General features: G+C 43.8%; 1 protein-coding gene across 4 annotated transcripts in view; it reads left to right on the top strand.

Annotated features, from left to right (window-relative positions):
* LOC115205052 (protocadherin-19) overlaps positions 1–24,615 on the top strand; it is an 82,884-nt gene extending 58,269 nt beyond the window's left edge. For all 4 annotated transcript variants that reach the window (XM_029770621.1, XM_029770620.1, XM_029770618.1 and 1 more), the window contains exon 5: positions 21,888–24,615. In XM_029770621.1, the coding sequence (XP_029626481.1) occupies positions 21,888–22,477 (590 nt within the window). In that variant the 3' untranslated portion in view covers positions 22,478–24,615. The remainder of the gene's footprint in view (positions 1–21,887) is intronic.
* Positions 24,616–24,816: the final 201 nt, after the last annotated feature.

The following is a 24,816-nucleotide window of genomic DNA, read 5'->3' as shown; positions in this document are numbered from 1 at the left end:
GGCACTTTAACCCCTATATAGTGGGCCCTGGATAAAATTAGTGCACTTTGTAGGAAATAGGGTGCCATATGGCATGCAGGCAATGTCTGTCTTCTTTCCTGTCTTTAAAGGGAGTCTGTGGCAGTAAATCAGCATGAGGGATCGACAGTATTGAGGGCCTGTTCATAATTATTAAATGAATTGACCAAAAGACCCTTACACATGCATGAACGTAACGACATAGCCAAATGGAATTGTCCTTTCATTACCATCTCAGCATTATAATTACACAGTTAAAGAGTATAATGGGGCCGGGGCTAAGCTCGACAGAATCGGCACAGCCACACTATACTTCTTCCGCTACCCCTCAGACAAGGACCTTGTTGCATCCTCCTACCTTTTTCTAGAGGATATTAGCTATTGCTGAATACTCATTTCTGATTGGCTTGAAGGGTGTTCTAGAGCGTGCATTATTTACTTATAATGCACTATGCATTTGCACGGAAGAATTCCATGGCAATGTTTCATTCTTACATGTTCCATGTTTGAGCTAAGTCGAATTGAAAACATTCTTGTTATTGTTTGATTATATTTTCATAATAGCAAGCTAGGACTGATGGTTTGTTTGGTTACCAAGGCAACTACTGTCACCATCTAGTAAACTTGCTAGCTACTTCAGTGGATTTTGAATACATTTCTCGCGGCAAACGTGTTAAATTATAGTCATGGTATGAAAGGGATAATGAATTTGTGGCTCTATGCGTTCTCTGGAAAATAATGCAACTCCGTGGAAGGTTAGTTCCACTCCGCTAGCATCAACGAATAATGATTGTCCCTTACTTAGCTAGCTAGCTGAAATCACTGTTATGTATTCGCTGAAGCTAATCGACTTGAGGGACGGAGACACAAGTCAGACAATTGTGGTTTGTAGAATCTGAAAGCCCTAAGAAAATATGAAAGGCAGAGAAGATACTTTGCTGAACAATGTCTGTGTCCCAAATAGCATCCTATTCCCTACATAATGCACTACTTTTGACCAGAGTCTCCATGGGCCCTGGGCAAAAGTAATATACAAACAATTTGGTGGATGCTTAAATTTGTCCTGTTTCAATGGAAATGTTTTTCTTGCATAACTCAGATGCCCTTGGGGAGTGCCATTATCAATGGAGGCCCTGGAGCAATTAGGCTTAACTTCCCTGGGCTAGGTGGGACGCTTGCTTCCCACCTAGTCAACAGCCAGTGGAATCGCGTGGCGCGAAATACAAATACTTCAAAAATGCTATAACTTCAATTTCTCAAACATATGACTATTTTACACCATTTTAAAGACCAGACTCTCGTTAATCTAACCACATTGTCCGATTTCAAAAAGGCTTTACAGCGAAAGCAAAACATTAGATTATGTCAGGAGAGTACCCTGCCAAAAATAATCACACAGCCATTTTCAAAGCAAGCATATATGTCACAAAAACCAAAACCACAGCTAAATGCAGCACTAACCTTTGATGATCTTCATCAGATGACACTCCTAGGAAATTATGTTATACAATACATGCATGTTTTGTTCAATCAAGTTCATATTTATATCAAAAAACAGCTTTTTACATTAGCATGTGATGTTCAGAACTAGCATACCCACCGCAAACTTCGGGTGAATTTACTAAATTACTCATGATTAACGTTCACAAAATACATAACAATTATTTTAAGAATTATAGATACAGAACTCCTTTATGCAATCGCGGTGTCAGATTTTAAAATAGCTTTTCGGCGAAAGCACATTTTGCAATATTCTGAGTACATAGCCCAGCCATCACGGCTAGCTAATTTGACACCCACCAAGTTTGGCCCTCACCAAACTCAAATTTACTATAAGAAAAATTGGATTACCTTTGCTGTTCTTCGTCAGAATGCACTCCCAGGGCTTCTACTTCAATAACAAATGTTGTTTTGGTTCCAAATAATCCATAGTTATATCCAAATAGCTCCATTTCGTTCGTGCGTTCAAGTCACTATCTGAAGGGTGACGCGCGAGCGCATTTTGTGACAAAAAAATTCAAAATATTCCATTACTGTACTTCGAAGCATGTCAAACGCTGTTTAAAATCAATTTTTATGCAATTTTTCTCGTAAAATAGCGATAATATTCCAACCGGGCGACATTGTATTCATTCAAAGGCTGAAAGAAAAAACTGGAGAATTCTCATGAATGCGCAGCTCCAGTGTCACTGTTCCCAGCCTGACCACTCACAAATGATCCTGCTGTTCTTCACCCAGAGACAGGAGACACGTCATTCCACTTTCTGGCGCCTTCTGAGAGCCAATGGAAGCCTTAGAAAATGTCACGTTACAGCAGAGATGCTGTATTTTCAAAAGAGATGCAACAGAAGGATAACAAATTGTCAGACAGGGCACTTCCTGTATGGAATCTTCTCAGGTTTTGGCCTGCCATATGAGTTCTGTTATACTCACAGACACCATTCAAACAGTTTTAGAAATGTTAGAGTGTTGTCTATCCAAATCTACTAATTATATGCTTATTCTCGTTTCTGGGCAAGAGTAGTAACCAGTTTAAATCGGGTACGTTTTTTATCCGGCCGTGCAAATACTGCCCCATAACCCCAAGGGCACATCAACACATTCTTTCTCCTTGTTGTCTCGGGGATTCAAACTAGTGACATTTTGGTTACTGGCTCAATGCGCTAACCACTAGGCTATCTGCTGGCCAAATAGCGCACTGGGAAATAAGGTGCCATTTGGGATGCATCCTATATATTTACAGAAGTAGGAGCAGATCAGGATAGCAGCAACATATACAGCAGCAACATATACTAGATGTGAGAGCCACGATGGTTCTGAGTGAAGTGAAAAACACGGTTTGTTCAGACACATCTGTCTTAATTGAATGTGAGCGGGCACCGACCGGGCACCGACCATGCAGTATCCCTGTTAGGCAAAGGGAACTGTGTGAACAAAACAAATAGTCTTGTTCGCAAAACACCCCGCCATTTAGATATGTTCTATAGGGAATATCTTAGATCTGCAGTTTGCCTCTCCTTCTGGTACTACAGCAAAAAAAAAAAAAAACATTATAACACACAGCAATTGCCCCAAAGGACAAAAACACAGGCTCTGGATACAAAAGTGATTTTATTGTGATGTTTTCTTGTGTTCGGAAGCAAAATGCAAACAGGAAGGAATGGAGAGGGATAGATGGAGTACAGTAAACTCCCTTCATGTGGGTTCCTTAAGCTTTTTACAGTACAAAGGTTTACCATTCTCACAGGCGCCATGTAAAGGTGGTGTTTTCACAGTGGGACGTACCGTTACCTTTGACAAAGAGAAACACACACACACACAACCCCCCACCCCTCCTTAAAAGTCTCAGTGCGGGAATCCACTCATATGAGACATGGTGCTCTCTGCGAGGCTCTGGGTTTCTCTCGCACAATACAAAGGCTTCCTTTGTTACAGGCTTCCGTTTTGCACTTTTTGATTATGTTGCCGACTTGTTTGTCCATTTCCTGCATTTCTATTTATCCTTCTCAATTTGAAATGTGATACTCGATAATGGATTGAGTCTCTGGAATCCAGCAGTAGCCAAACTATAGTCTGACTTAGTGGAGAGGTATTTTGTCCATAATCAACAGAGTCTAGAGTGACACTAAGACGAGACCAAACATTGTAAGAAGATACTGTTCTTCCTAAGAATACCTTGGTCTGAAATCTACTCTGTCAATGGATTACACTAGGGAAATATATAAAATATCTTAAAATCATATTACATTAAATATATATTCCCCATATCGTCAAATATCTTCAACTATTAATGCTTTCCCTTGTACAGTATCTGCCAATGCAGTGACTATGGATGATATCGCCCAGCTATAAACGGTTGAGGGAAGGGAGAGGAGCTGGAGAAAAATGTATAAAATGATCTGTTGTTGAAAAAATATACAACGTGCTAGCTTTGGCTCTAGAGAACCATTAGTGTCTCACGGGAGAAGTGGGCAAACAGCCACACAGGGCTCTGGTAACAAAAAGAAGCTGCCATTTTTTTTACCCCCAAATCCTTTGATTATCGAAGCTCTTACTTAATTCCTTGCAGACACGGATGAGCCATGTTTTTTTTTAAGGGCTCGAGATTCTTGGATTCTCTAGTTAAGTGCAAAAATGATCAATGCACGGAAACTCGACTTTTTTGCCTTATTGTGAATTTTTCTTGGTGGCCATTTTGAGGGTTTTAGTTTACCAGGGGTCTTTGGTTCTTGGATTATGACTCTAGGGGGAAAAGTGTTGGTCAGAAAACCAATTTTTCCGGTCTTTAGCACAAGAGGGACTCAAGGCAGCTACATTTGCAGTCACAGGGCAATAGTCTCTCTCATTCCACACATATTCCATATCCTTCACCCCTGAGGGGGTTTTCCACTCATTAATCCCATCCACGCCCGGTGGGTATGTTCCCGAAGCAGAAGCCCAGGAATGAAGCTCTTCCATGGAGCACAGATCCACCAGGGTCCCACTGCTCTTAATTGATTTCACGAGGCTTCCCCCATCTTAACTCTACCGCTCTCCTAGTCTCTCCATCTCTCTCTCTCTCCATATATCTCAACACACAAAACCCTCATCTGCCAAGTCAACTTCCTGCCAGTCAAGCACTTCCCTTCCCCTGTTGAATTAAAGAAACAGTAAAGCAGTGTTGCGTGTTTATGCTGCAAAACATGCCCTAAATTCAACACAGGGAACATTTTGAGTTTGCTACTCCTCTGATCTACTAATGAAAATGCTGACAGGTGTCAGAATCAGGACAGCAACAGGAACAGGGTTTGTGCTGACAACCTAAGAGGGAGGGAGAGGAGTTGAGAGTCGAGTAAGCAGACTTGACGAGGGAAAATAAAAAGGGAAGAGAAAAAATCTCTGACAGGTAGGAGTATTTTTTCTCTCTTCTTTCTCATTCTCTCTCTCCCTCTCTCCCTCTCAGCAGGCAAAATACCCCCATGAGTGTGTCAGAGGATCCGACGGCTGCTCAAACAAACATTAACATTTGATTGAATTAAACATCAAACTCCGAAAACTTGCAGTTGTTTATGCCCACCCACAGTCCATGTCGTCTGTTATTATATTAACATACATAGACATGAAGTGGGAGCGTCCATTTTGATTTTACTAGTCTAATGTGTAACTTTTTTGAAAAACTGTAGACATAATGGCTGACAACAAGCCAACTGAATTAATATAAAACTACAATTACATAAATGCCAGAGGAAAGACAGTCAGAATAACATCCATTATTTGCACATTATTCTTAAAAAAAACATTTCAAGCACTGTCAAGTTGGTTGTTGATCATTGCTAGACAGTCTTGCCATAGATTTTCAAGCCGATTTAAGTCAAAACTGTAACTAGGCCACTCAGGAACATTCAATATTGTCTTGGCAAGCATGATTTGGCCTGCTGTTATAGGTTATTGTCCTGCTGAAAGGTACATTTATCTCCCAGTGTCTGGTGGAAAGCAGACTGATCCAGGTTTTCCTCTAGGATTTTGTCTGTGCTTAGCTCCATTCCGTTTCTTTTTTATCCTGAAAAACTCCAGTCCATAACGATTACAAACATATCCATAACCCGATGCAACCACCACTATGCTTGAAAATATGGAGAGTGGTACTCAGTAATGTCTTGTATTGGATTTGTACCAAACATAACACTGTATTCAGGACAAAAATGTAATTGCTTTGCCAGATTTTTTGCAGGATGACTTTAGTGCCTTGTAAACAGGATACATGTTTTGGAATATTTTTTATTCTGTACAGGTTTCTTCTTTTCACTCTGTTAATTAGGTTAGTATTGTGGAATAACTACAATGTTGTTGATCCATCCTCAGTTTTCTCCTATCACAGCCATTCAACTCTCTAGCTGTTTTAAAGTCACCATTGGACGCCTGTATCACAGGAAGGATGCCTGTGTCTTTGTAGTGACTGGGTGTATTGACACCATCCAAAGTGTAATTAATAACTTCACCATGCTCAAGGGGATATTCAATGTTGGCTTTCTTTATTTTTACCCCTCCCTGGTCTTTGTGGTTGAATCTGTGTTTGAAAATCACTGCTCGACTGAGGGACCTTACAGAGATGAGGTAGTCACTCAAAAATCATGTTAAAAACAATTATTGCGCACAGAGTGAGTCCATGTAGCTTATCCTGTGACTTGTTAAGCAATTTTTACTCCTGAATTTATTCAGTCTTGTCTTAAAGGGGTTGAATACTCATTGACTCAAGACTTTTCAGCTATTCATTTTAAATTAATTTGTAAATCAAAATTATTCCACTTTGACATTATGGGGTATTGTGTGTAGGCCAGTGACACAAAATCTAAATTTAAAGCAATTTACAATTCAGGCTGTAACACAACAAAATGTGGAAAAAGTCAAGGGGTGTGAATACGTTCTGAAGTTTACTGTAGCTGTTCTAAAATTGGTCTGAGGCAGGCGTTAGATTACGAACATTTTCAAGTGCATTGTTAAAAACAAGGGTTTTGGGAAACAGCTTGGATATTTACAGATGCTGCTACGATTAACTTAACCTTAAGATGCTTTTGGGAATCCAGGCCCTGGTGCGTTTGTGTTATCAGTATATGCCTCAAGCAGGCCTCTCAGTCAGTCAGTGTGCCATGTAGGTAATTACAGATTCCGTTGGGAAGAATAACGGCTTCCACTCGGGCTTGAGGCCCTCTCCTCTCTTTCTATACCCCTGACATAGCTGCTCGCTCTGCACCACGCACGCACGCACGCATGCGCACACACACACACACACACACACACACACACACACACACACAAATATTTCTCTCCGCCTCCCCTCCACTCCATCCTGTGGCTCACAAGACATCGCTCTAACGTTGTATCAACGTCCCCTGAACCTTACATTACCCTAATGTTCCAGCCCTCCTCAATAAACCTAATGTATTTAATCAGCTCGAGAGGGATGACTGCTTATCTCCCCTGCACTTGTCATGGATAGGAGCATTTTGAACGTATGAGGGAGAAATGGTGGAGTCCTTCATTATTTCCTAGGGCTTCGCCAATGAGCCTGATGTATCTCCTCCACTGACAGCTCATTTTCCACACAATCCCTTGCATTCATTGGGGGCGGGGGAGAGAGAGAGAAAATACGGCTCTTGGATACTTCTTCCCATTGCTTATTCATGACCCCGCTGTAGCTACTAGGCACGCTAGGCTAGGTGTGTTAATAATCTCCTCAGAAACCAAGTAGAATCACAATTGTTTGTCGAACACACAGCTAGTAGCCAATGGAGGAGGGCCGAGCTGGACAGCACGGGGGGGGGGGATCAGGGCAGTACTGAACAGAGGGGGAGAGATTAAGAACAGGTCATGTGACTGGAGTTGATAGGGAGGGAAAAAGAGAAAAGGAGTGTGTGTGTGTGTGTGTGTGCAATATGTCTGGAGGGAGAGTTTGCCTATTTCCATGTGCATGCTGGTGTGTGTATGTGTCTGTCTGTATCTGTGTGTTTGTGTCTGTGTGTTAGATCAAGCGAATGAGTGTGTGTGTTCAAAGGTTAATGAGAGAGAGAAAGCGGGTAGAGCGATAAAGCGAGAGAGGAGATAACTGTGCTTGGAGGAGAGAGAAAACAGACTGAAATGTGAGTAGCCCATCCCGGGCCTCGTGCTAGCTGTCTGCAGTCTACCATTTGTGCAGGCTATTGTGGTTCGGAATGATTGTGTTTTTGGACTGTGGAAGCCTGTGACAGCACTAGGTACTCCCCTTTCCCCCTTACTCCTGTCCTAGTACCTCCAGAGTCCTCGCTTTGGCAAAGCCCCATTTCCATTCCAACACAGTCTCCACCGGTAACAAGGCTCAGGGGGTATAGCTAGAGGTCTGCAGGCTAGATCTCTGTAGCCTAATCAGACACTAAATAATGGCCAGGGAACCATAGGCTGGAACCAGGTGCTGAGCCCAGTGGAGATGACCTGACCATCTCTGCTCTGTCTGGGGTTAAATTCCAGATCTAGGTCTCAACCCCTACTGGATGCTCTGCCTATGGCGTGGATCACTAATCGAAACACATTGGAAATGGCATGATTATACACTGAATGTACAAAACATTAAGAACACCTTCGTAATATTGCGATGTGCACCCCCCCCTTTTGTCCTCAGAACAGCCTCAATTCGTTGGTACATGGACTCTACAAGGTGACGAAAGCGTTCCACAGGGATGCTGGCCCATGTTGACTCCAATGATTCCCACAGTTGTGTCAAGTTGGCTGGATGTCCTTTGGGTGGTGGACCATTCTTGATACATGTGGGAAACTGTTGAGTGTGAAAAACTCAGCGGCATTGCAATTCTTGACACAAACCAGTGCTCCTGGCACCTACTACCATACCCCATTCAAAGGCACTACCATACCCCTTGCACTGAAATATTTTGTCTTGCCTATTTACCCTCATAAAGGCACACATACACAACCCATGTCTCAATTGTCTCAAGGCTTAAAAATCCTTCTTTAACCTGTGTCCTCCCCTTCATCTACACCTTTGCAACTTTGATGGGGGTGGGGGCTACAAAAGAACTGAACTCATCATGAGGGGCCGCCCCCCACACACCTTGCGAGGAAAACATTTTAGCGGCTCCACTCGTGACAGCGAAGATACTTTTGGGGGTTTTAAAGTTAATTTCCTGCGATTCTACACATTTTTCCATAGGGTGGAGGCAATTGTATGCATTTTTTTTTATATGATAGCTGATCATCAATTGCCCCCACCCCGATCGGTAATTCGATCATGCTTACCACAAGTTTCTACAGCTGTCCGCTAGACTAATTTACCAATATTTTTTTTTTCTGACATGGGCTAATTAAGTGACTGCACAACCAAATTTCTAAATTGCACTTAATGTATTCTGTTATTCTAACTCTCAACAGTAAATTCAGACCTCGACTGAGTTCCCCCCCAGATTGAAATTGGTCCGTGGGCCTACAAAAGGGGGGCGACCCTTTGGTCAAGTGAGAATTTCATTTTTGTATTGATGATGATGATTTGGAACTATACTAGTGGGACCTGTGTGTGTGGCAATAACCGAGCAGACAGGACAAATATCTCTGGGAGAGGCTGTGTGTATGGCAATAACCGAGCAGACAGGACAAATATCTCTGGGAGAGGCTGTGTGTATGGCAATAACCGAGCAGACAGGACAAATATCTCTGGGAGAGGCTGTGTGTGTGGCAATAACCGAGCAGACAGGGCAAATATCTCTGGGAGAGGCTGTGTGTGTGGCAATAACCGAGCAGACAGGACACATATCTCTGGGAGAGGCTGTGTGTGTGGCAATAACCGAGCAGACAGGACAAATATCTCTGGAAGAGGCTTTGTGTGTGGCAATAACCGAGCAGACAAGACACATATCTCTGGGAGAGGCTGTGTGTGTGGCAATAACTGAGCAGACAGGACAAATATCTCTGGGAGAGGCTGTGTGTGTGTGTGTGCATCTGTGTGCTTGCGTATGCGTACGTATGTGTGTGCGTGGCTGCCAAAGCAAAGCTGGGCCTCGTATTACAGGGATCCCTGGGTATCAGACACGAGCCTGTATGTGCTCCATCTAGACTGGGCCAAGCCTGGCAGCTAGCCTGCAATGAGCCAGCTCTAATCAACTCTATTTGCTACACTGCAGACTCCCATGTAGGAATACTTTACAGTACTACAGTCAGAACGTCAATAGGGTATAGAGGCACAAAGATATGAACAGCCATGCAGTCGCAACACTGATTTAATATGCTACTCTCTCACACAGACATGCATGCACACATGCACCCGCTCATGTGTGCATACAGGCAAGCCCATAATATGCTTACGCACGCATACACACACACACACACACACACACACACACACACACACACACACACACACACACACACACACACACACGCAATGAATGGGGTTCGATATTCTGGGCATTCCAGTCCTTGGCAATAGGCATTTGTTTTATTTCCTGCCTACACCAAAGGGAAAGATTAAGCATATACTGTGCTCTGTTTAAGGGAGAGAAAATGAGCTGTCTACTGACAAGTACATTGTAGCCCTGCAGTTTTCTGTCCAGAATACAAAGAGACATTTATCACTGCAGCAGGGGAGGAGAAGAGAAAAGAGAGAGAGTGAGCGAGAGAGAGGCACATCTCTCCACTGCTTCAATGTGTGCATCTCTGCTTTTAACTGGGTCTCACACTTCCTGACAGATAGGAGAAAGCTTTTCTCCTCCTCTAACTGTGTGATATATCCCTCGCTCTCACCTTCTCTTGTGCTTCCCGTGTGTATCAAGAATGGTCCACCACCCAAAGGACATCTAGCCAACTTGACACAACTGTGGGAAGCATTGGCGTCAAAATGGGCCAGCATCCCCGTGGAATGCTTTCGACACCTTGTAGAGTCCATGCCCCGACAAATTGAGGCTTTTCTGTGCATCTAAATATTAGGATGGTGTTCTTATTGTTTTGTACACTTAGTGTATTTAACATATATGGAATTTGTGGTAGAAGCCACTTCCTTCTCCTTCTATGGTAATTAAGGTGGTGACAAAAGGTTACTACCCTGGGCAGCTGGCATTTCCATTATCTCTCACTCTGCTTCATGAATATTCAGTAGCAAATTATTTATTCTTTAAACGTTCAATCATTCAGACCCCATTTTTCAATGAAGAAACACTAGCACACCAGCCCAGCCAACCTACCTATAAAACATGCATAATGGCAGGTGGTGTTTTCACGTATTTCCTTTGTAGGGGCCACAGGTTGAGGAAACCAAACCAAACCCCTTTTCTCTCTCTTAGCCTCATTGATCAGTGTCTGAAGTCCACTTGGTTGTCCCCAATGATGACCTCGGCCATATAAGCTCACAGTATTTAAATTAAATTCACCCAGTTTAAACAGGATGAAAAAATTTAGGTAGAGGGAGTAGGGAGGGACTTTCCCTTGATACAGAATGACCACAGCTATAGCAAGCCTGTTGGCCAGGCGGGGTCCAGATTATTAGCTATTGATGAAAGATTAAAGGGACAGACAGAGGGAGGGGATCAGAAAATGTCCTGTGGACACCTGTAACCCCCCTCACCTCCCCAACCTTGCCAGAAGGCCTCTGGCCGCTACTGATAAACTAGTGGCCTGCTGAAACTGACGACGCCACCTCCACCACACACACACACACACACACACACAGCCCAGACCATCATTTTCACATGCCTCCCTCTCTCCAACCAAGATCCCTTTGTCCACTCTGAATGCACGCAACCTCCATTCCTCCACAAGAAAATGAAGAAAACAAAAATCCCAAGAATATTCAAGGTATGCCAATCAAATAGCTATCCCTTGGAAAGGAAGAAATTCCATTTAATCAGTTAATTCTCCTTGGTGAGCCAATTATGATTTTTCAGCCCTTACTCCTCTTCCACCCTTCCACCCCTTTAAAAATGGAGGATAAAAAGTAATGGGAGAGGTTGGCTGTTAAGTTTAATGGCAGACAGGAAACCCACAAAATTGCTTTTTTTATGATGCGCCGTCCTGTTCTCATGCATTCCCCATTAAATCCCTGAGCCAGACTGCACATAGACAGCAGAGAGACTGATCGTCATACCCCAGACAATGAACACACAAGAGCCGCCGTATATAGGGGACTTAAGCCCCTTATTAGTATGGCCTGGAGAAGACTGACACACATGACCATAATGGGAATCTTGTGTTTCCTTGTTTGCGTCCCAAATGGCACCCTATTGCCTATATAGTGCACTACTTTTGACCAATACCCATAGGGTGCTGGTCAAAAGTAGAGCACTATTTAGAGAATATGGTGCCATTTGGGACGGACACCTCCCAGTTCGGCTCTCATTAGCATCACAAAGAGATCTTAAACAACTTAATAAGTCTCAGATGACACTGATATCATTCAGCACTCACAGTAGACGTCTAATTTAATATCCCACCACACAAGATTATGAGTTTATGACATGGGTTTCCTTGAGGATATGTATGGGCCTTTCCTACCCCCACCCCCATGCTACAAACCTTGTTATGTGTGTGTGTGGCCCCATCCCTAAATGTGCCATTCTAACTTGCATAGGGGGTTGCAGTGTGCCAAGCTAAGTGCTTGCTTCTTTGCCACATATAGACCATTTAATCATAATGAGTATGTTTACATGCACACTAATAATTCAATATTAAACTGATTATGGCAGTAGGAGGAGTATGGCATTAGTCATGTAAATAACTTACTCTGCTTAGCTTAATTGGTGTAAAGTCATAATCGAAGTAAGCACACACCGATTAAAACACCTGGATTTCTGAGCTATCTTTCAAATTATTAGGACATAATCACAGTTCCAGCTGTGTATTTCATCTGCACATGTGCTAGCACCAGCCAAAAGAGCTTCCCTCTTTTGCATGAGTAAAGTGAGTTCTGGAAAACTGAAAGTATTCATCTTTCACATAAACTTTATATGTCCGAACCCAGAATCAAACTAGTCTTCCCAAAAATAACATGGTCACTGTGGTAGAAAGTTCATTTTGATTGGCAATTTTCTGCATTTATCAAAGTCCCATCAAGTTGCCTGAATTTAGATGTGCCCATGTAAACAGGATTATTAGTGAAATCTTCTTGCAAAGCATGTAAACCAAACTAGTTTATTAATCTGAGTATTCACAATAATCGTATTATTATCTGCATGTAACCGTACCCAATGTACAATACATAAAGCATCCAGTAAGGCGCTCCCACCCCTCCTCCCTCCCCACCATCTACCTTATGCCATAATCGAGAAAATACATAACTATTGGTTCCCTCTTCCTTTCTTACTTCACTGGTTTTCTTTTCTTCCTGCGGTGGGTGATACCAGCCCACCGCAGTTCTCCGGGATTGCTGTACTGCTGACAATCCCCTCTCCGCCGTAGAGGCAATGGCTAGAGAAACAGAGTGGTGTGGAGATGGGCTCGGACTCGGTGCTATTAAGTGCCATCACAGCCAGGGCCCTCTCAGCTGTGAATAATGGAGACCCTCTGAGAGACACAGCAGGCCTCCAGACACCAAACAAAAATGCCTTTTTGTGTCTGGAGAAAATCACAACAAGCCCCTGTGCAACACTAGCCTCTATGCGTCACCTGCACTTTACATTGGCTAGGGGTTGCTCCAGTAAGCCAGAGCTGTGACAGTTAGGGTGACCTGTGCCAGGCCTCTTATCAAGCCCTTCTACTGGACAGCTAGGCTCTCCCCAGGGGGGCCACCCCTGCTTCACTGTGTTTCTACATGCACAACCAAACCAACCTCACCTACATTGTTCTACTTCCATAGATTGTTCAAGTGAGCATGAAAAAGGGGATGTGGAAAGAAATGGAGGGAAAAGAAGGACAATGTAAGAAATAATAACAGGAAGAAAGAGGGAAGGGTGAGAGAGAGAGAGAAAGAGAGTGAGATACAGGGAAGAAAGAGGTAACAGAGAGAGGGAGGGAGAGTGAGAGAGAGAATGCTCTGGCGTCTTTCTGCTGAGAGATAAAACGGAATATAAAACACATAGTCCCAGCAGACACAGAGTGAACATGACTGAATGAGAAGGCACATTACATTAATTATGTAAGGGGCCTCTGTTCAAGCAGTGCCGAGTCTCACTGGGAAGAGACAGAGATGGTCTGAGTCCCAAATCGCACCCTATTCCCTATTTAGTGCACTACGTTTGACTATGGCTCATAGACAGAGCCATAGAGCTCTGGTCAAAAGTAGTACACTATATAGGGAATGCCATGGAGTCTAGCGATGTTAGTATATTCAATGTCTCGGCATGCTGGGCCCAGCTGTTTAGAGGAAGACACATTGATTTGTTGAACTCAGGCTGCCGGATGTCCAGGTGGGTTCGTGGTCAGATGGGAACTGAGCTATTGTGTTGGGTTTCCTGAGTGAATAAAACACCACACTTGGAAATAAAAATACAAAATGTAAGGGAAATTGGTTTATGGTAGCACTGGGGTGAGAGTGGGGTGGCTTTTTTTAAGAAACCTTTTGGAGTGTTGCTGTTTCTTGAATTTGGGATTTCATTTAATTATTGCCATATATGGCAGAGCACCCAGCTATTAAAGCGAGGTAGCACATCTTTTACCCACATCTTTCTACTCTTCTAATATTCTCAGACTCCAACTCTGGTTCTACAAATTCCACAAATAGACTCATTTGAGAACTGTCCCATTAGGGACTCCTTAGCTAAGACTGCTTCCCTGGAGATGGGTAGAAAGCCTCAGCGATGATTATATCCTGCTTACCTCGTCGAAGGGATTTGCGTCTTTCTGCCTCTGCCTACTCCCCCCTCTCCATCCCTCAACCCCAAAAGCCCAGCTCGTCCCTGTCCCCCCATCACAGATGTAATTTACTGTCTGCGTTTGTCCCTCCTCGATCCCTTTCTCAGACTCAAGGGTTTTTGCCGAAGCAAATTAGCTCGCTAGCTCGGTCAAGCTTAAACACAGCAGAAATGCAGCATTTGTTACAATGTATTTAAAGATGTCATTCCTTCCTCTGCCCATGCCATTACAGAGAGAGGAAATGAGAGAGCCAATGGCAGGTCAGGGATTGGGACTGTGGAGAAAATGGGGGTTGAGTGTCCTGGGGGTGCGTGCCTATGTTGTTGTGGCCCTGCAATGAGCCAGGTTAATTTGAGGTTCTGCCAGTAGGGGGACACTTTAGTGGGTGAGCAGCACCCCTAGAATCGTATCCTGTGTCACTCTTCATCTAATTAGCCGGTCGCCTAGGATGCAGTACAGACTCCGTTGAGGATTTCCCAGGATAGATCCTACTTTTGTTGATATGTTGGCCTGAGCTGGCAGAGTGTGTGTGTGTGTGTGTGTGTGTGTGTGTGTGTGTGTGTGTGTGTGTGTGTGTGTGTGTGTGTGTGTGTGTGTGTGTGTGTGTGTGTGTGTGTGTGTGTGTGTGTGTGTGTGTGTGTGTGTGTCAGGCTGTCGTCAAATCAGAGCCTCAGGCGTGAGCCGACCCCTCCCACCCCAGGAATTATTACGCTGTGATCCAAGTCGCCTACATCCTACATCCCACTAGCTCACACAAGATCAGTCATGATCACTTTGAAACCTGCACCTCTGAGCATTCCCTATCTCCCTACGCCATGTTCCCAGTAAAGGCTGAGCCCCTGGAGCCAGAGATGGCATTTTTAGGACCTTTAACCAGGCTTCTGTGACCTCTAGTTGCCATTGATGGTTATATCTCCTATATAGAGCCACTGTTTGGTAGGGTGCGGAAAGGTGCCTCCCAACAAAATAGAATTAGACGCCTGCCAGGGCACTTGGAAAAAATGTCCCGCCAGCCCACTTGGGCGTATTTCATAATGACAACCAGCTCACGTTCGTTGCCACTATATAAAGCAGTCCATTGGCTCGCCACTTCTGCCTTTGTCATCGCTGCCAACTGCAGTGTTTTGGTCAAAGTGATTTATGAAAACAGCATAGCAAAAAAAATAATACGATTCTCTTCTCCTCGTCGCAGTTACACAGCTGTTAAACGTATGCTGTTTGTACCAATTTAGAAGCCATTGCATTGTTTGTCAACACCAGTTTGGAGATTCATTCTTTAAAAAAAGAGGAACCTGCGATGGAATGCACACACGCCAGGAGTTGATTGGGCAGCAAAACAGAGAGCGAGTGAGAGAATGGAGGGAGGAGGGGAAGGGGTGGTTGGAGAATGGAGGAAAAACGTTCTCTGGAATTTGGCATGATTTATAGTTTAGCTTTTAAAGTAATTAATGAAAGTGGTACTTGTAAAATAAACAGGCGGTAAGGGTAGTGGTTGGTGGTGTTGACCAGAGATAACCTGTCAGTTTACGTTAGCCGCCGACGAATCACACAGGCGGGGCCTTCACGGAAGAGACTGGCCTGTCAGACACACACCCGGCCGCTCGATGGACTAGATAGCAAATCACTTCCCTGATAAATTTACTGGTACTAATGCTCCGAAATGGAGGCAGCTTAGGGCCCACCGCTCTCTCAGTTCCCCATCCGTATGACAGTCTTAACACGGCTTCCCAGCGACTCTAATTTCCTCCATAATTAATAATCTGACTGAGGATGAGAGGAAGAGAGAAGGAAGTCTGGAGGGGTCGGATAACGACACCAAAAAAAGAGAGATTTTTGGGAAGAAGGGTAGATTTAATAAAAGTGATGTGCTTTATGTAAGACGAGAGAAGACAAGAGACAAGTTGAGAGGAAGGAAGAGGGAGGGAGAACAGTGGATGGGGAGGAGGGATAGACTCGCGGTTGGGAGGAGGAAGGGGGTTGAGTGAACCAGATGCTGTTGGGAGTAGGAGGCAGTGGATGGAGAGGAGGGAAAGGCCTCGGCTGCTGTGGTGGTGCTGGGAGAATGATGGGCTAGCACGGCACGGTAAGGATGCCCCTCCAATGTTTGTAAAAACAAGACCATCACACTCCATCTTGCACTCCCACAGGAACCAGGGCTCACGGCTGATTAATGGCACCGGCCGACTGAATTGGCTGGCTTGGATGACAGCAGCGCTTGGACTCTCCCTGGTGGGTAGTAGTGGAGGAGGCTGCCTCACTGGCAGGCCTGGCCCCGCTCAAGCCCAGTAATAGTGGATGGCAAATAGCGTTAGCCCTAGAGCTAGCTAAAGCATGACCAGACTGTAAAGCCCCTGACCCACTGTGTCTGGGTAAGCCATGACCAAGTTAATCAGGGTTGTGTTCATTGGGGCACAGGGTTTAAACATTTTGCAAATGGAAAATGAAAATGTGCATATATTATTGTTAAAGGTAGTGCCTCCCTGTTTCAGTCCCTTTTCTTTCATTTGGTGCCTAATATACACAACCCAGGTTTTCAGCAGAGTCCAGGGTTGCCTGAGAATTCAACTTAGCTCTAGCACCAAGCAACCATACAGACACTAAATTCCTAGTTCCCCATTTCTGAAATGTCTCTCTCAGATTTTTATGCTGAGGGAGCTTCTGCATCAGCAGTTGAGCATTGAGAGACTGTGGGACAATTTAGATGTAATCTTGGTAATTTAGTCTCTGGCTGGTAGAATGGAAAATTAATATGGAGAGCAATTACAAAACAGCAATTCCACCGTCACAGATAGGGACTGGCACCTCAAGTGCAGCAACGTGTGGGCTTTGTTGTGGTGCATGAGGAGTGATGTCACTCAGACAGACAGACATGGAGGAAGCGAGGCGGCCTGCTACCAGCCTTGTCCGTAGCCTTTTCCTGCAGTCAATGACCATAAGCACCCTCTTTGGCCTCATGGGTGGAATGTTATTCATATTTTTCACAATTTCATCATTAATAAAGATGTATTTATTTTTGTACGACAAATTTGGTGTTTCTATGTCAAAAGGTTTTGTTATATTTCAATCTTGTGTGATGTATATAGTGTAATATTGGGATATAAACTCAAAATGTAATACATTTCAACTGTATATCTGACATGGTACAGGTGACTTATTTTTTAAGCCCATAATCATGTGTGTGAAGTGTATACTTTGTTTCAAAGTAGATTTGTTTAAGACTACAAAGAATCACACGATTTAGCCCACTGCAGTAAAAGGTTAAAGGGGTCAGTGGCTGGATAACTGCTCAGATTTCGTACCAGTCAGCTACAGGCAGCACCACTCTTGCAGCGACGTGAAAGAGACAAAACAAAATATCAGCCATAGCGGTTTGGTCTTTCTCCCAGAGCCAATCACTTTTTCTTCTCACACAAACAAGCTATAAATTCATTGTTTCAGCCATTGGACACAGAGACCAATATCGAAGATGACCGGGGGGGGGGGTGAAACAACAAACAGAGTGACAGTAGAAAAGTAAAGCTTTTTGAGGGCGAAATAAATGAAAAGTTGAAAATCTCTCCAAATCATGTGTTTGCCAGTGTAGCGTCTGATGAATGATCTCAACATGGTATCGTCTGACAATTTTCTTTATTTTGGGGCAGCTCAGTGTTGTTACGGTATTATTGGGCTATCATAATCATTATCAATAGCACTAATCATTGCTAAATGAAGTGGAATAAAATGATACATGGTCCTAACCATAGGGTAAATGACTATATACAATTATCTTTAAGAATATATCCTCATCCACCTTTTTCTAATACTACTTTTTAAAGACTCTTACTGCTCAAAAAAAATGTTTAGGGCTCATAGTTTAGAAAACCCAAACTGACTGAATGATGTCATACAGAGAATCTCACAGCCCCATGGCTGCAATTAAGCCCTCCAATAGAAACCGAGTGTGAGTAGTCTCCAGAATCTGGGCCTGCATCGAGTCACCCCTGGCTTTCTAGTCAAAGCCGCCTCATTCGTTAAGACATTACTCTGCCTTCTTCCCCCTCATTTTATAGGATTACCTGGAGGTTCTCTTGTTGTACTTTTTGGAGGGAAAACTGTGTTTGTTTTCCAAGTGAAAGCACATTGCCCTGCCCAAACAAGAAAACAGATTTCTGGCGCAAGCTCTGAGTTTTGGGGGTAGAGTCTTTTCTACATATGAGCAAAATACTTCCCTTTTGTGCTCACTGTTAGGAGATTTCATCCTCAGCCATTTGCTAATTTAGCCACAAACAAATAGCACCTTCAGGTGTGCAACTAGGGTGGATTGTTAAAGGTCTGCTAGCAACGGTACACTGAGGGATGGCTGTGCCAGGCTCAAAGAGCTACCCGCTGACTTCCTCTCTGCCGTGACCTAAGGTTGTGACACATTCCTGTGAATGAGGAAGGGGGCAGATAGTGAGGTGGCTGAATAATCGGAGCTCCTAGTGAATGAAAGCAGGAACGAGGGGGAACAGGTGGGCTCCCTTCTTCATGCTGATGTAAACCAATGTTATTCTATGTAAAACACAGGCGATATCTACCAGGAGATTTTGGCTTTTGCATTTGAAGTGCCAATATTTATTATTCGTCTACACTATGTGTCACGTTTATAGGGGCATACATATTTAAAATGATCCCCAAAGCCTTTGGTATTCTTTTGACGCCCCAATGCGGAATTAAAAGCACAACATTTCTGAATTGTCAGCAGTGCTGAGGGACTTGGATCGTTGTGATTTATTTTTTCCCCTTCTCTCCGTTTAACTCGCTTTCTATTTCAAATCTGGAATGACTGAAAACACATGCGAGCTTCCGACTCCCGACGGAGTGCCCTCAGTAATTAATAGGTATTAAATCCTAGATAGGAAATGATATAGAACGAATGGCACTGTCTGTACTTGAAGTTTTTTTCATGGAACTGATTGGCAAGCTTATTTTCCTGATGACTTTCAATAGGCATTCACAGCAGGAGGGTGCCTCCTTCTTGCTCTTCCTCTCAGCTTGTGGCGTTTCAGATCCGGCTATAAAGAGCATTTAATTGCTTCATTTGTGAGCATTAGATTTAGCTTCTTTAGATCCCCCGCCCCCCCCCCCAAGAGATTCGGCTTTGTCAGGGGTCGACCGAAGACCCGTCGTTCTTCTTAACTTTTCTTTATTTTCAATGTTGTTTTGTCATCTTCGGGGGGGACCTTTGAGAATGACATCTGCTTGTGTTGTGAACCTCTAAGTGGAGTCAGGATGTGAAAGTTTCGTTAATAGCGCTCAGGCTTTCAGAACGATGTCATTTGCAACAGAACCTCTCTCTCTCTCCGGAGGTCTCCTAAAGGAAGTGGGTGAGAAAGGGTATATTCACTGCATCTTGCATGGATGGCTCAGTATAAAGCATAGGCTTTAAATATGTCTTCTTTGTGTCCTGAGATCTTTCAGTCAAATCTAGCTTCCCTGGAAAAGGAGGAAGATCCTCATAGGAGAGCAGAAGTTCTGAAGAGGAGATTGGGATTGTACAATATGCCAGGTGCTCTATAGCCAGTCTCTGCCACAGAGAGCAGTATGGATAATGGTAAAACTCAACCACTCGTTTCCATGGTGATAACATTGACTTTAGGTGATGAAAAGCCCCTTTCAAGATGTGGAGTTGTGTGTGTTCACAGGCCCTGGTAATTACATACAAAATTTGCGCCACCAGAGTCGAACCAGAGCTTTATTTTCTATTCCATTTTAATTTCGCCATGTTCCCCTGTGCACATCAGAGTGTGTGGGCGGGAGTGTGTATTGACAAGCGTGTGAAGAGAGGGAAGGAGGGAGGGTGTGTCTGTGTGTGGTGTCTGTGTGCATATTGCAGACACAGGCAATATGCGTCAGGGTACACAAACCCCCCCCCCACACACACACACATATACACACTGCAAAACTCAAGGTAATCCTTCAGCACAGCCCTTCCATGAAACATTCATGATGGAATTGACGTCGGTCACCCATGGTCATGGCTGCCCGCTTGGCCTCTTGAGCTCCAGTGTCCCTGGCCTTGAGCAAACCCACATAATCCTATACTGAGATCAGCCATAGCATGGTTTAAATGGCCCACGAACCCAGCCAGCCAGTTAGCAAGTCAGCCAGCCATTCAGTCATCTTTCAATCTCATAGGATCACAGTTTAAGAGGGAGACAGTTCCGGCAGCCTTGCCCCTGGAACGCGATCTTTAAATATCGATCTGATCGCCCAAAGCAGAGGTGTTCCTCAGAGTGCAGAAAAGAGGGGAAGAAAACAGTAATTAGTGATTTTAAATAGGTGATCTGTCAAGCTGCGAGTGCCAGATGTAAATGTGTGGCGCGCGGCAATTCCTACCCAGTATCCCTTCTTGTCACCTGAGGAGGGCCCCTTGCCCTTAGGAGGTGAGGACCAATCGGGAGGCTTAGAAATGTGGTCACTGAACATCTGTGTGTCAGTTTCTTTTACAAGGCCGAGGCCAACAGAGAGAACTCGGAGGCACAGCAGTGGCATTCAGTCTATTTTCACGAGTGCGATTGTAGTGAGACGCTACATATCCACAAACATCCTTTTCATTCTCATAACAGAACTTGCTCTTCACGTGCGTTCAATATGTCAGTATAAAGCCATCCTTTGCCTGCTTTGTGATGGGTGTGTGATTTGGTGAGGCTCACACTTTGATGGTATTCGTAAACACGAGGGCATCTTGCATGTGTCCTTGTTAGGTTATTTGTCCAGATGGCTAATAATGAATGTATGGATTCAAAAGGCCTCAGCATCAAGAACTCACTCGACTGGCATATGGATAAAAAAACAAAAAAACATCTTAAAAAAGAAAGGTCATGTCAAAATTACAGACAATTTTCACTTAGATAACAAAAAGACAGAAAAGAGGACGACAGCTCAAAACGAGAGCGCTTGGCTCTTTTATAATGATACAAAAATCGTCTTGAAAGCCCTTCCCTCCGACACAAAGGATATGTAGTTATGCAGACTCAGCCAAATATTTTATTCAGCATTTAAACATCATTATATATTTATAACTCGGTGCCAGATGACAGAGACTGAGCTAGATGAACTAGGCAACAATATGGCAACGTGGCTGCTGTCTCTCTTAGTGGGAATATCTGATTGCACTTTTTAAACCCATTCATCAAGTGTTGCTATAGAAAACCTGATGGTGCATGAGCTGGAAATTGACTTTTGATTTAATAATACGTCCTTTAATTGGCGCATTAGAAGTGCCTCAAACTTGCAGATCTCTAGTCGTCTGGAAGCAACGGCAAGGCAGCAGGAGAAGAGTCTTGTGTAGATGGCAGAAATGCCATACATGAAAGAGAAAGCAAATTACCCATGAAAAATATAAACTGGGGCTGCCACAAACTTTTCTTCATTTTTTTCAGGTGTCTGACACCTTGCAATAAGATGAAAGTACCAGAAACAAACCATGGTGAAATCCATGAAAGCAAAGCGTGAATGAGTTAAAGCGCTGGAAAATAGGCCAGTTCAACAGACAAACATATTGATTTCCTTCTCTTCCTCTCTCCCCCCCTTCTTCCCCCTCTCTGCAGACTCAAGCGAAGGCTTCCACTGCCAGGACGAGTGTCGCATCCTGGGCCATTCAGACCGCTGCTGGATGCCCCGTGTGCCCGGCCCAGCCCGTGGCAAGTCTCCTGAGCATGGCCACCCACGTAATAACGTTATTGCTCTGTCCATCGAGGCCACCACCGTGGATGTGCCCCACTACGAGGACTGCGGCACTGGCACCATCAAACGGACTTTTGCCACCTTCGGCAAGGATGGCCCAGAGGACCCAGAGCGGGGCGAGCTAAAGGGCAACAAGCGGACAATGATGGAGTCGCAGGCGTACAGCCCCAAGGCCAACGGCGGCGCCGTGCGCGAGGCAGGCAACGGGCGCGAGGCAGCCAGCCCCATCACCTCCCCTGTACACCTGAAAACCCCCCTGGCCAAGGCGCCATCCAGCTACAACACGCTCAAGTGCCGCGACGCTGAGCGCATCGCCAACCACAGCATGCTGCGACAGCCCGAGGGAAAGGACAGCGAGCCGGCCGTCCGGGAGATCAACACGCTCCTCCACGACAGCGGCCATCTTGAGAAGGAGTCTCCCAGCAGCAAGCGCCTGAAGGACATTGTGCTCTAACAGGCCTCAGGGGAGCCCACACACACACACACACACACACACACACACACACACACACACACACACACACACACACTCTAAACAAACACGTATATATATACTACGCCATAGCTGTGTGTACGCAGGAGAAACTCAAGCCGAGGCAAGAAAGAAAGAAAGAGAGAGAGACATCTTGAGCATAGTATACAGTACCTAACGACCAGGTCTGACACAGCCCAGATATGGAACCGTACTGGAATATGCTGAGCTTTGTGTTGTGTTCCTCAAGAAAAGTGAAGGCCTTGGATGTGGCTTTGTTGTAGTCGCAGTACTTTTCTTGTTTGCTTTTCCGTTTGTTTGCTGCTCACCCCGTCTGCAGCCAGTGGACAGGCAGGTTACTGTTGACTGTGTGACGCGCCCAATCGTGCCCCTTCGGCCTCCTTCCCCACCGAGGCTGGCACCGTTCGGATTTTTGTGGATTGGACACCTACACTGACAGATATAAAAGTACAGTTATGCCTTTCGAACTTTTTTGTATCACTAACTGTAATTGCCTTCTTTGGTTTGCAGTTTGGCTCGGCTGTCAAATCAACTTGTTGTTTCCTCTGTAGAGTGAGCTCACCACAGTGCAACAGATGGCAACAAACAGACAGACATACACAGGATTGTTCTTCTTTGAACCATTGCCTCCATGCGCGTCTTGAACAGTGCTCAGTAGTAAAGACAGAGAAAGGAATGGAAGGGAGGGAACAGTATTTATTTCTTATCACTGATGGAGCTAAGTGAACTCGCTATCTGCCCAGGCAGTCCAAACACTGGGATGTGGGACAGACCGATTCCTTCCGTCACGACCGAGATGTATGGAAGAGGGGGAAAAAAACATTGCTTTAGAAATCTCCTGTGCCCAATCTTGATTGTAGCCAGTGGAGCACAATTAGAAACTTTGTGCTCTGGTCTTGTACTTTTTCTGAGTTTTGACTATGGGGCTAGAATAGAGGGATCGTCACTCACGTCTTGCTATGTGAAACTCTGTATAGGGTATACTAGTATCATTTTTAATAACCTGTTGTTATGTGACAATCCCTTTAATGTTTTGTTTCAAGAGTAAAAAATAATAACAATAATAAACATTGGTGTTCAACTGAAGCTACAGTAGCGTTTGTTACACAAACACAAAAAGAAAAAAACATATGCCAAAATATATTTTATAAATAATTTAAAAATGTATAATGAGAATATTTAATGCTGTGTAGTTATTTTAGTTATTTTATCAGTAAGTTAAACTTGAAATTAACTGGCTTTTGTTGATTCATTTATTTTTGCTTTTTTATTGATCATGATTATTTTGTATTTTTAAAATTAACTTGGATTCTTTTGTTTACTGTGTTACCCCTGGCAACTGTTGACTTGCAGTCTACCTTGTTGTAAAGAGTTTCTTATTGGTCAGTTCTTGTGCCATGAAGTTTTTGTGTGGGCAAATAGAAAATGTAAAAACAAAAACAAAAAAAGCAATTTCAGCAGCAACACTAGTGTGCCAGTTGAGCTTAGAATGAGATAGCAAAATAAACCAAAAATGACACAAACAAAACCGTAAAGACTGCTTAATTTATTTAAGTGAGATGAAGAGGTTTAAGATAGTTTTTTTCAGCTATTGAGATGATTCCAACTATTTCTGTGTTTCTGTTTTTGGACTAAGGTTCCCCGTAAGTTCCTCACCTCAGAACTGGCCTTAGAGATATGAACCAGAGTAAGGGCCCTGTTGACACTTCAAGTAAGAGACGAAGGATGAAGGAATGCTCAACTGCTGTGTCATCAGGTACCGTCTCATTTGAATTGAGTTTGAAAATATAATTAAGAACAACAAGTCAAATCTTACATTCACAACCAAACAGATTTGGTGGAATTGTATGTTTGAAGGAAATTAAGGTCTTTAAAGAACCGCATTGCAAATCAGCAATGCGGTTTTCAGTTGCTTTGCAGTTAAACTATGTACAACATGGAAAATTGTAAATGAAAAAAGGACACATTTGCATACAACGAAATAGATCTTGTAGCTGAATGTTTTTGCTGGTCTCACCCATGGCTTCTGGCAACATAAAAATCTGAATAATCACTGAATGTATACAGCAGCTTCTTATTAAACTATTAAATGTTCTCCACTTTGTTTCCTTGTTTTTCCTGAATGTACAGTATGAGAGAAAAAGTCGTTTTTGATAACACTCCTCAAAATTACCATCAAATAGCTCATAATGAAATATATGTGTGTTGAAACGATATGAGAGAGTGTGTGCGGATTGTTGTAAATTAATGAGCATGACAGCATCCCAGCATATTGCAATTATCAATTTTTTGAATAATCT

Source organism: Salmo trutta, chromosome 13 (genome assembly GCF_901001165.1).
Source record: "Salmo trutta chromosome 13, fSalTru1.1, whole genome shotgun sequence".
Classification (NCBI taxonomy): domain Eukaryota; kingdom Metazoa; phylum Chordata; class Actinopteri; order Salmoniformes; family Salmonidae; genus Salmo; species Salmo trutta.
The sequence above is the reverse complement of the archived record's forward strand: the minus strand, read 5'-3'. Positions and strand labels throughout refer to the sequence as shown.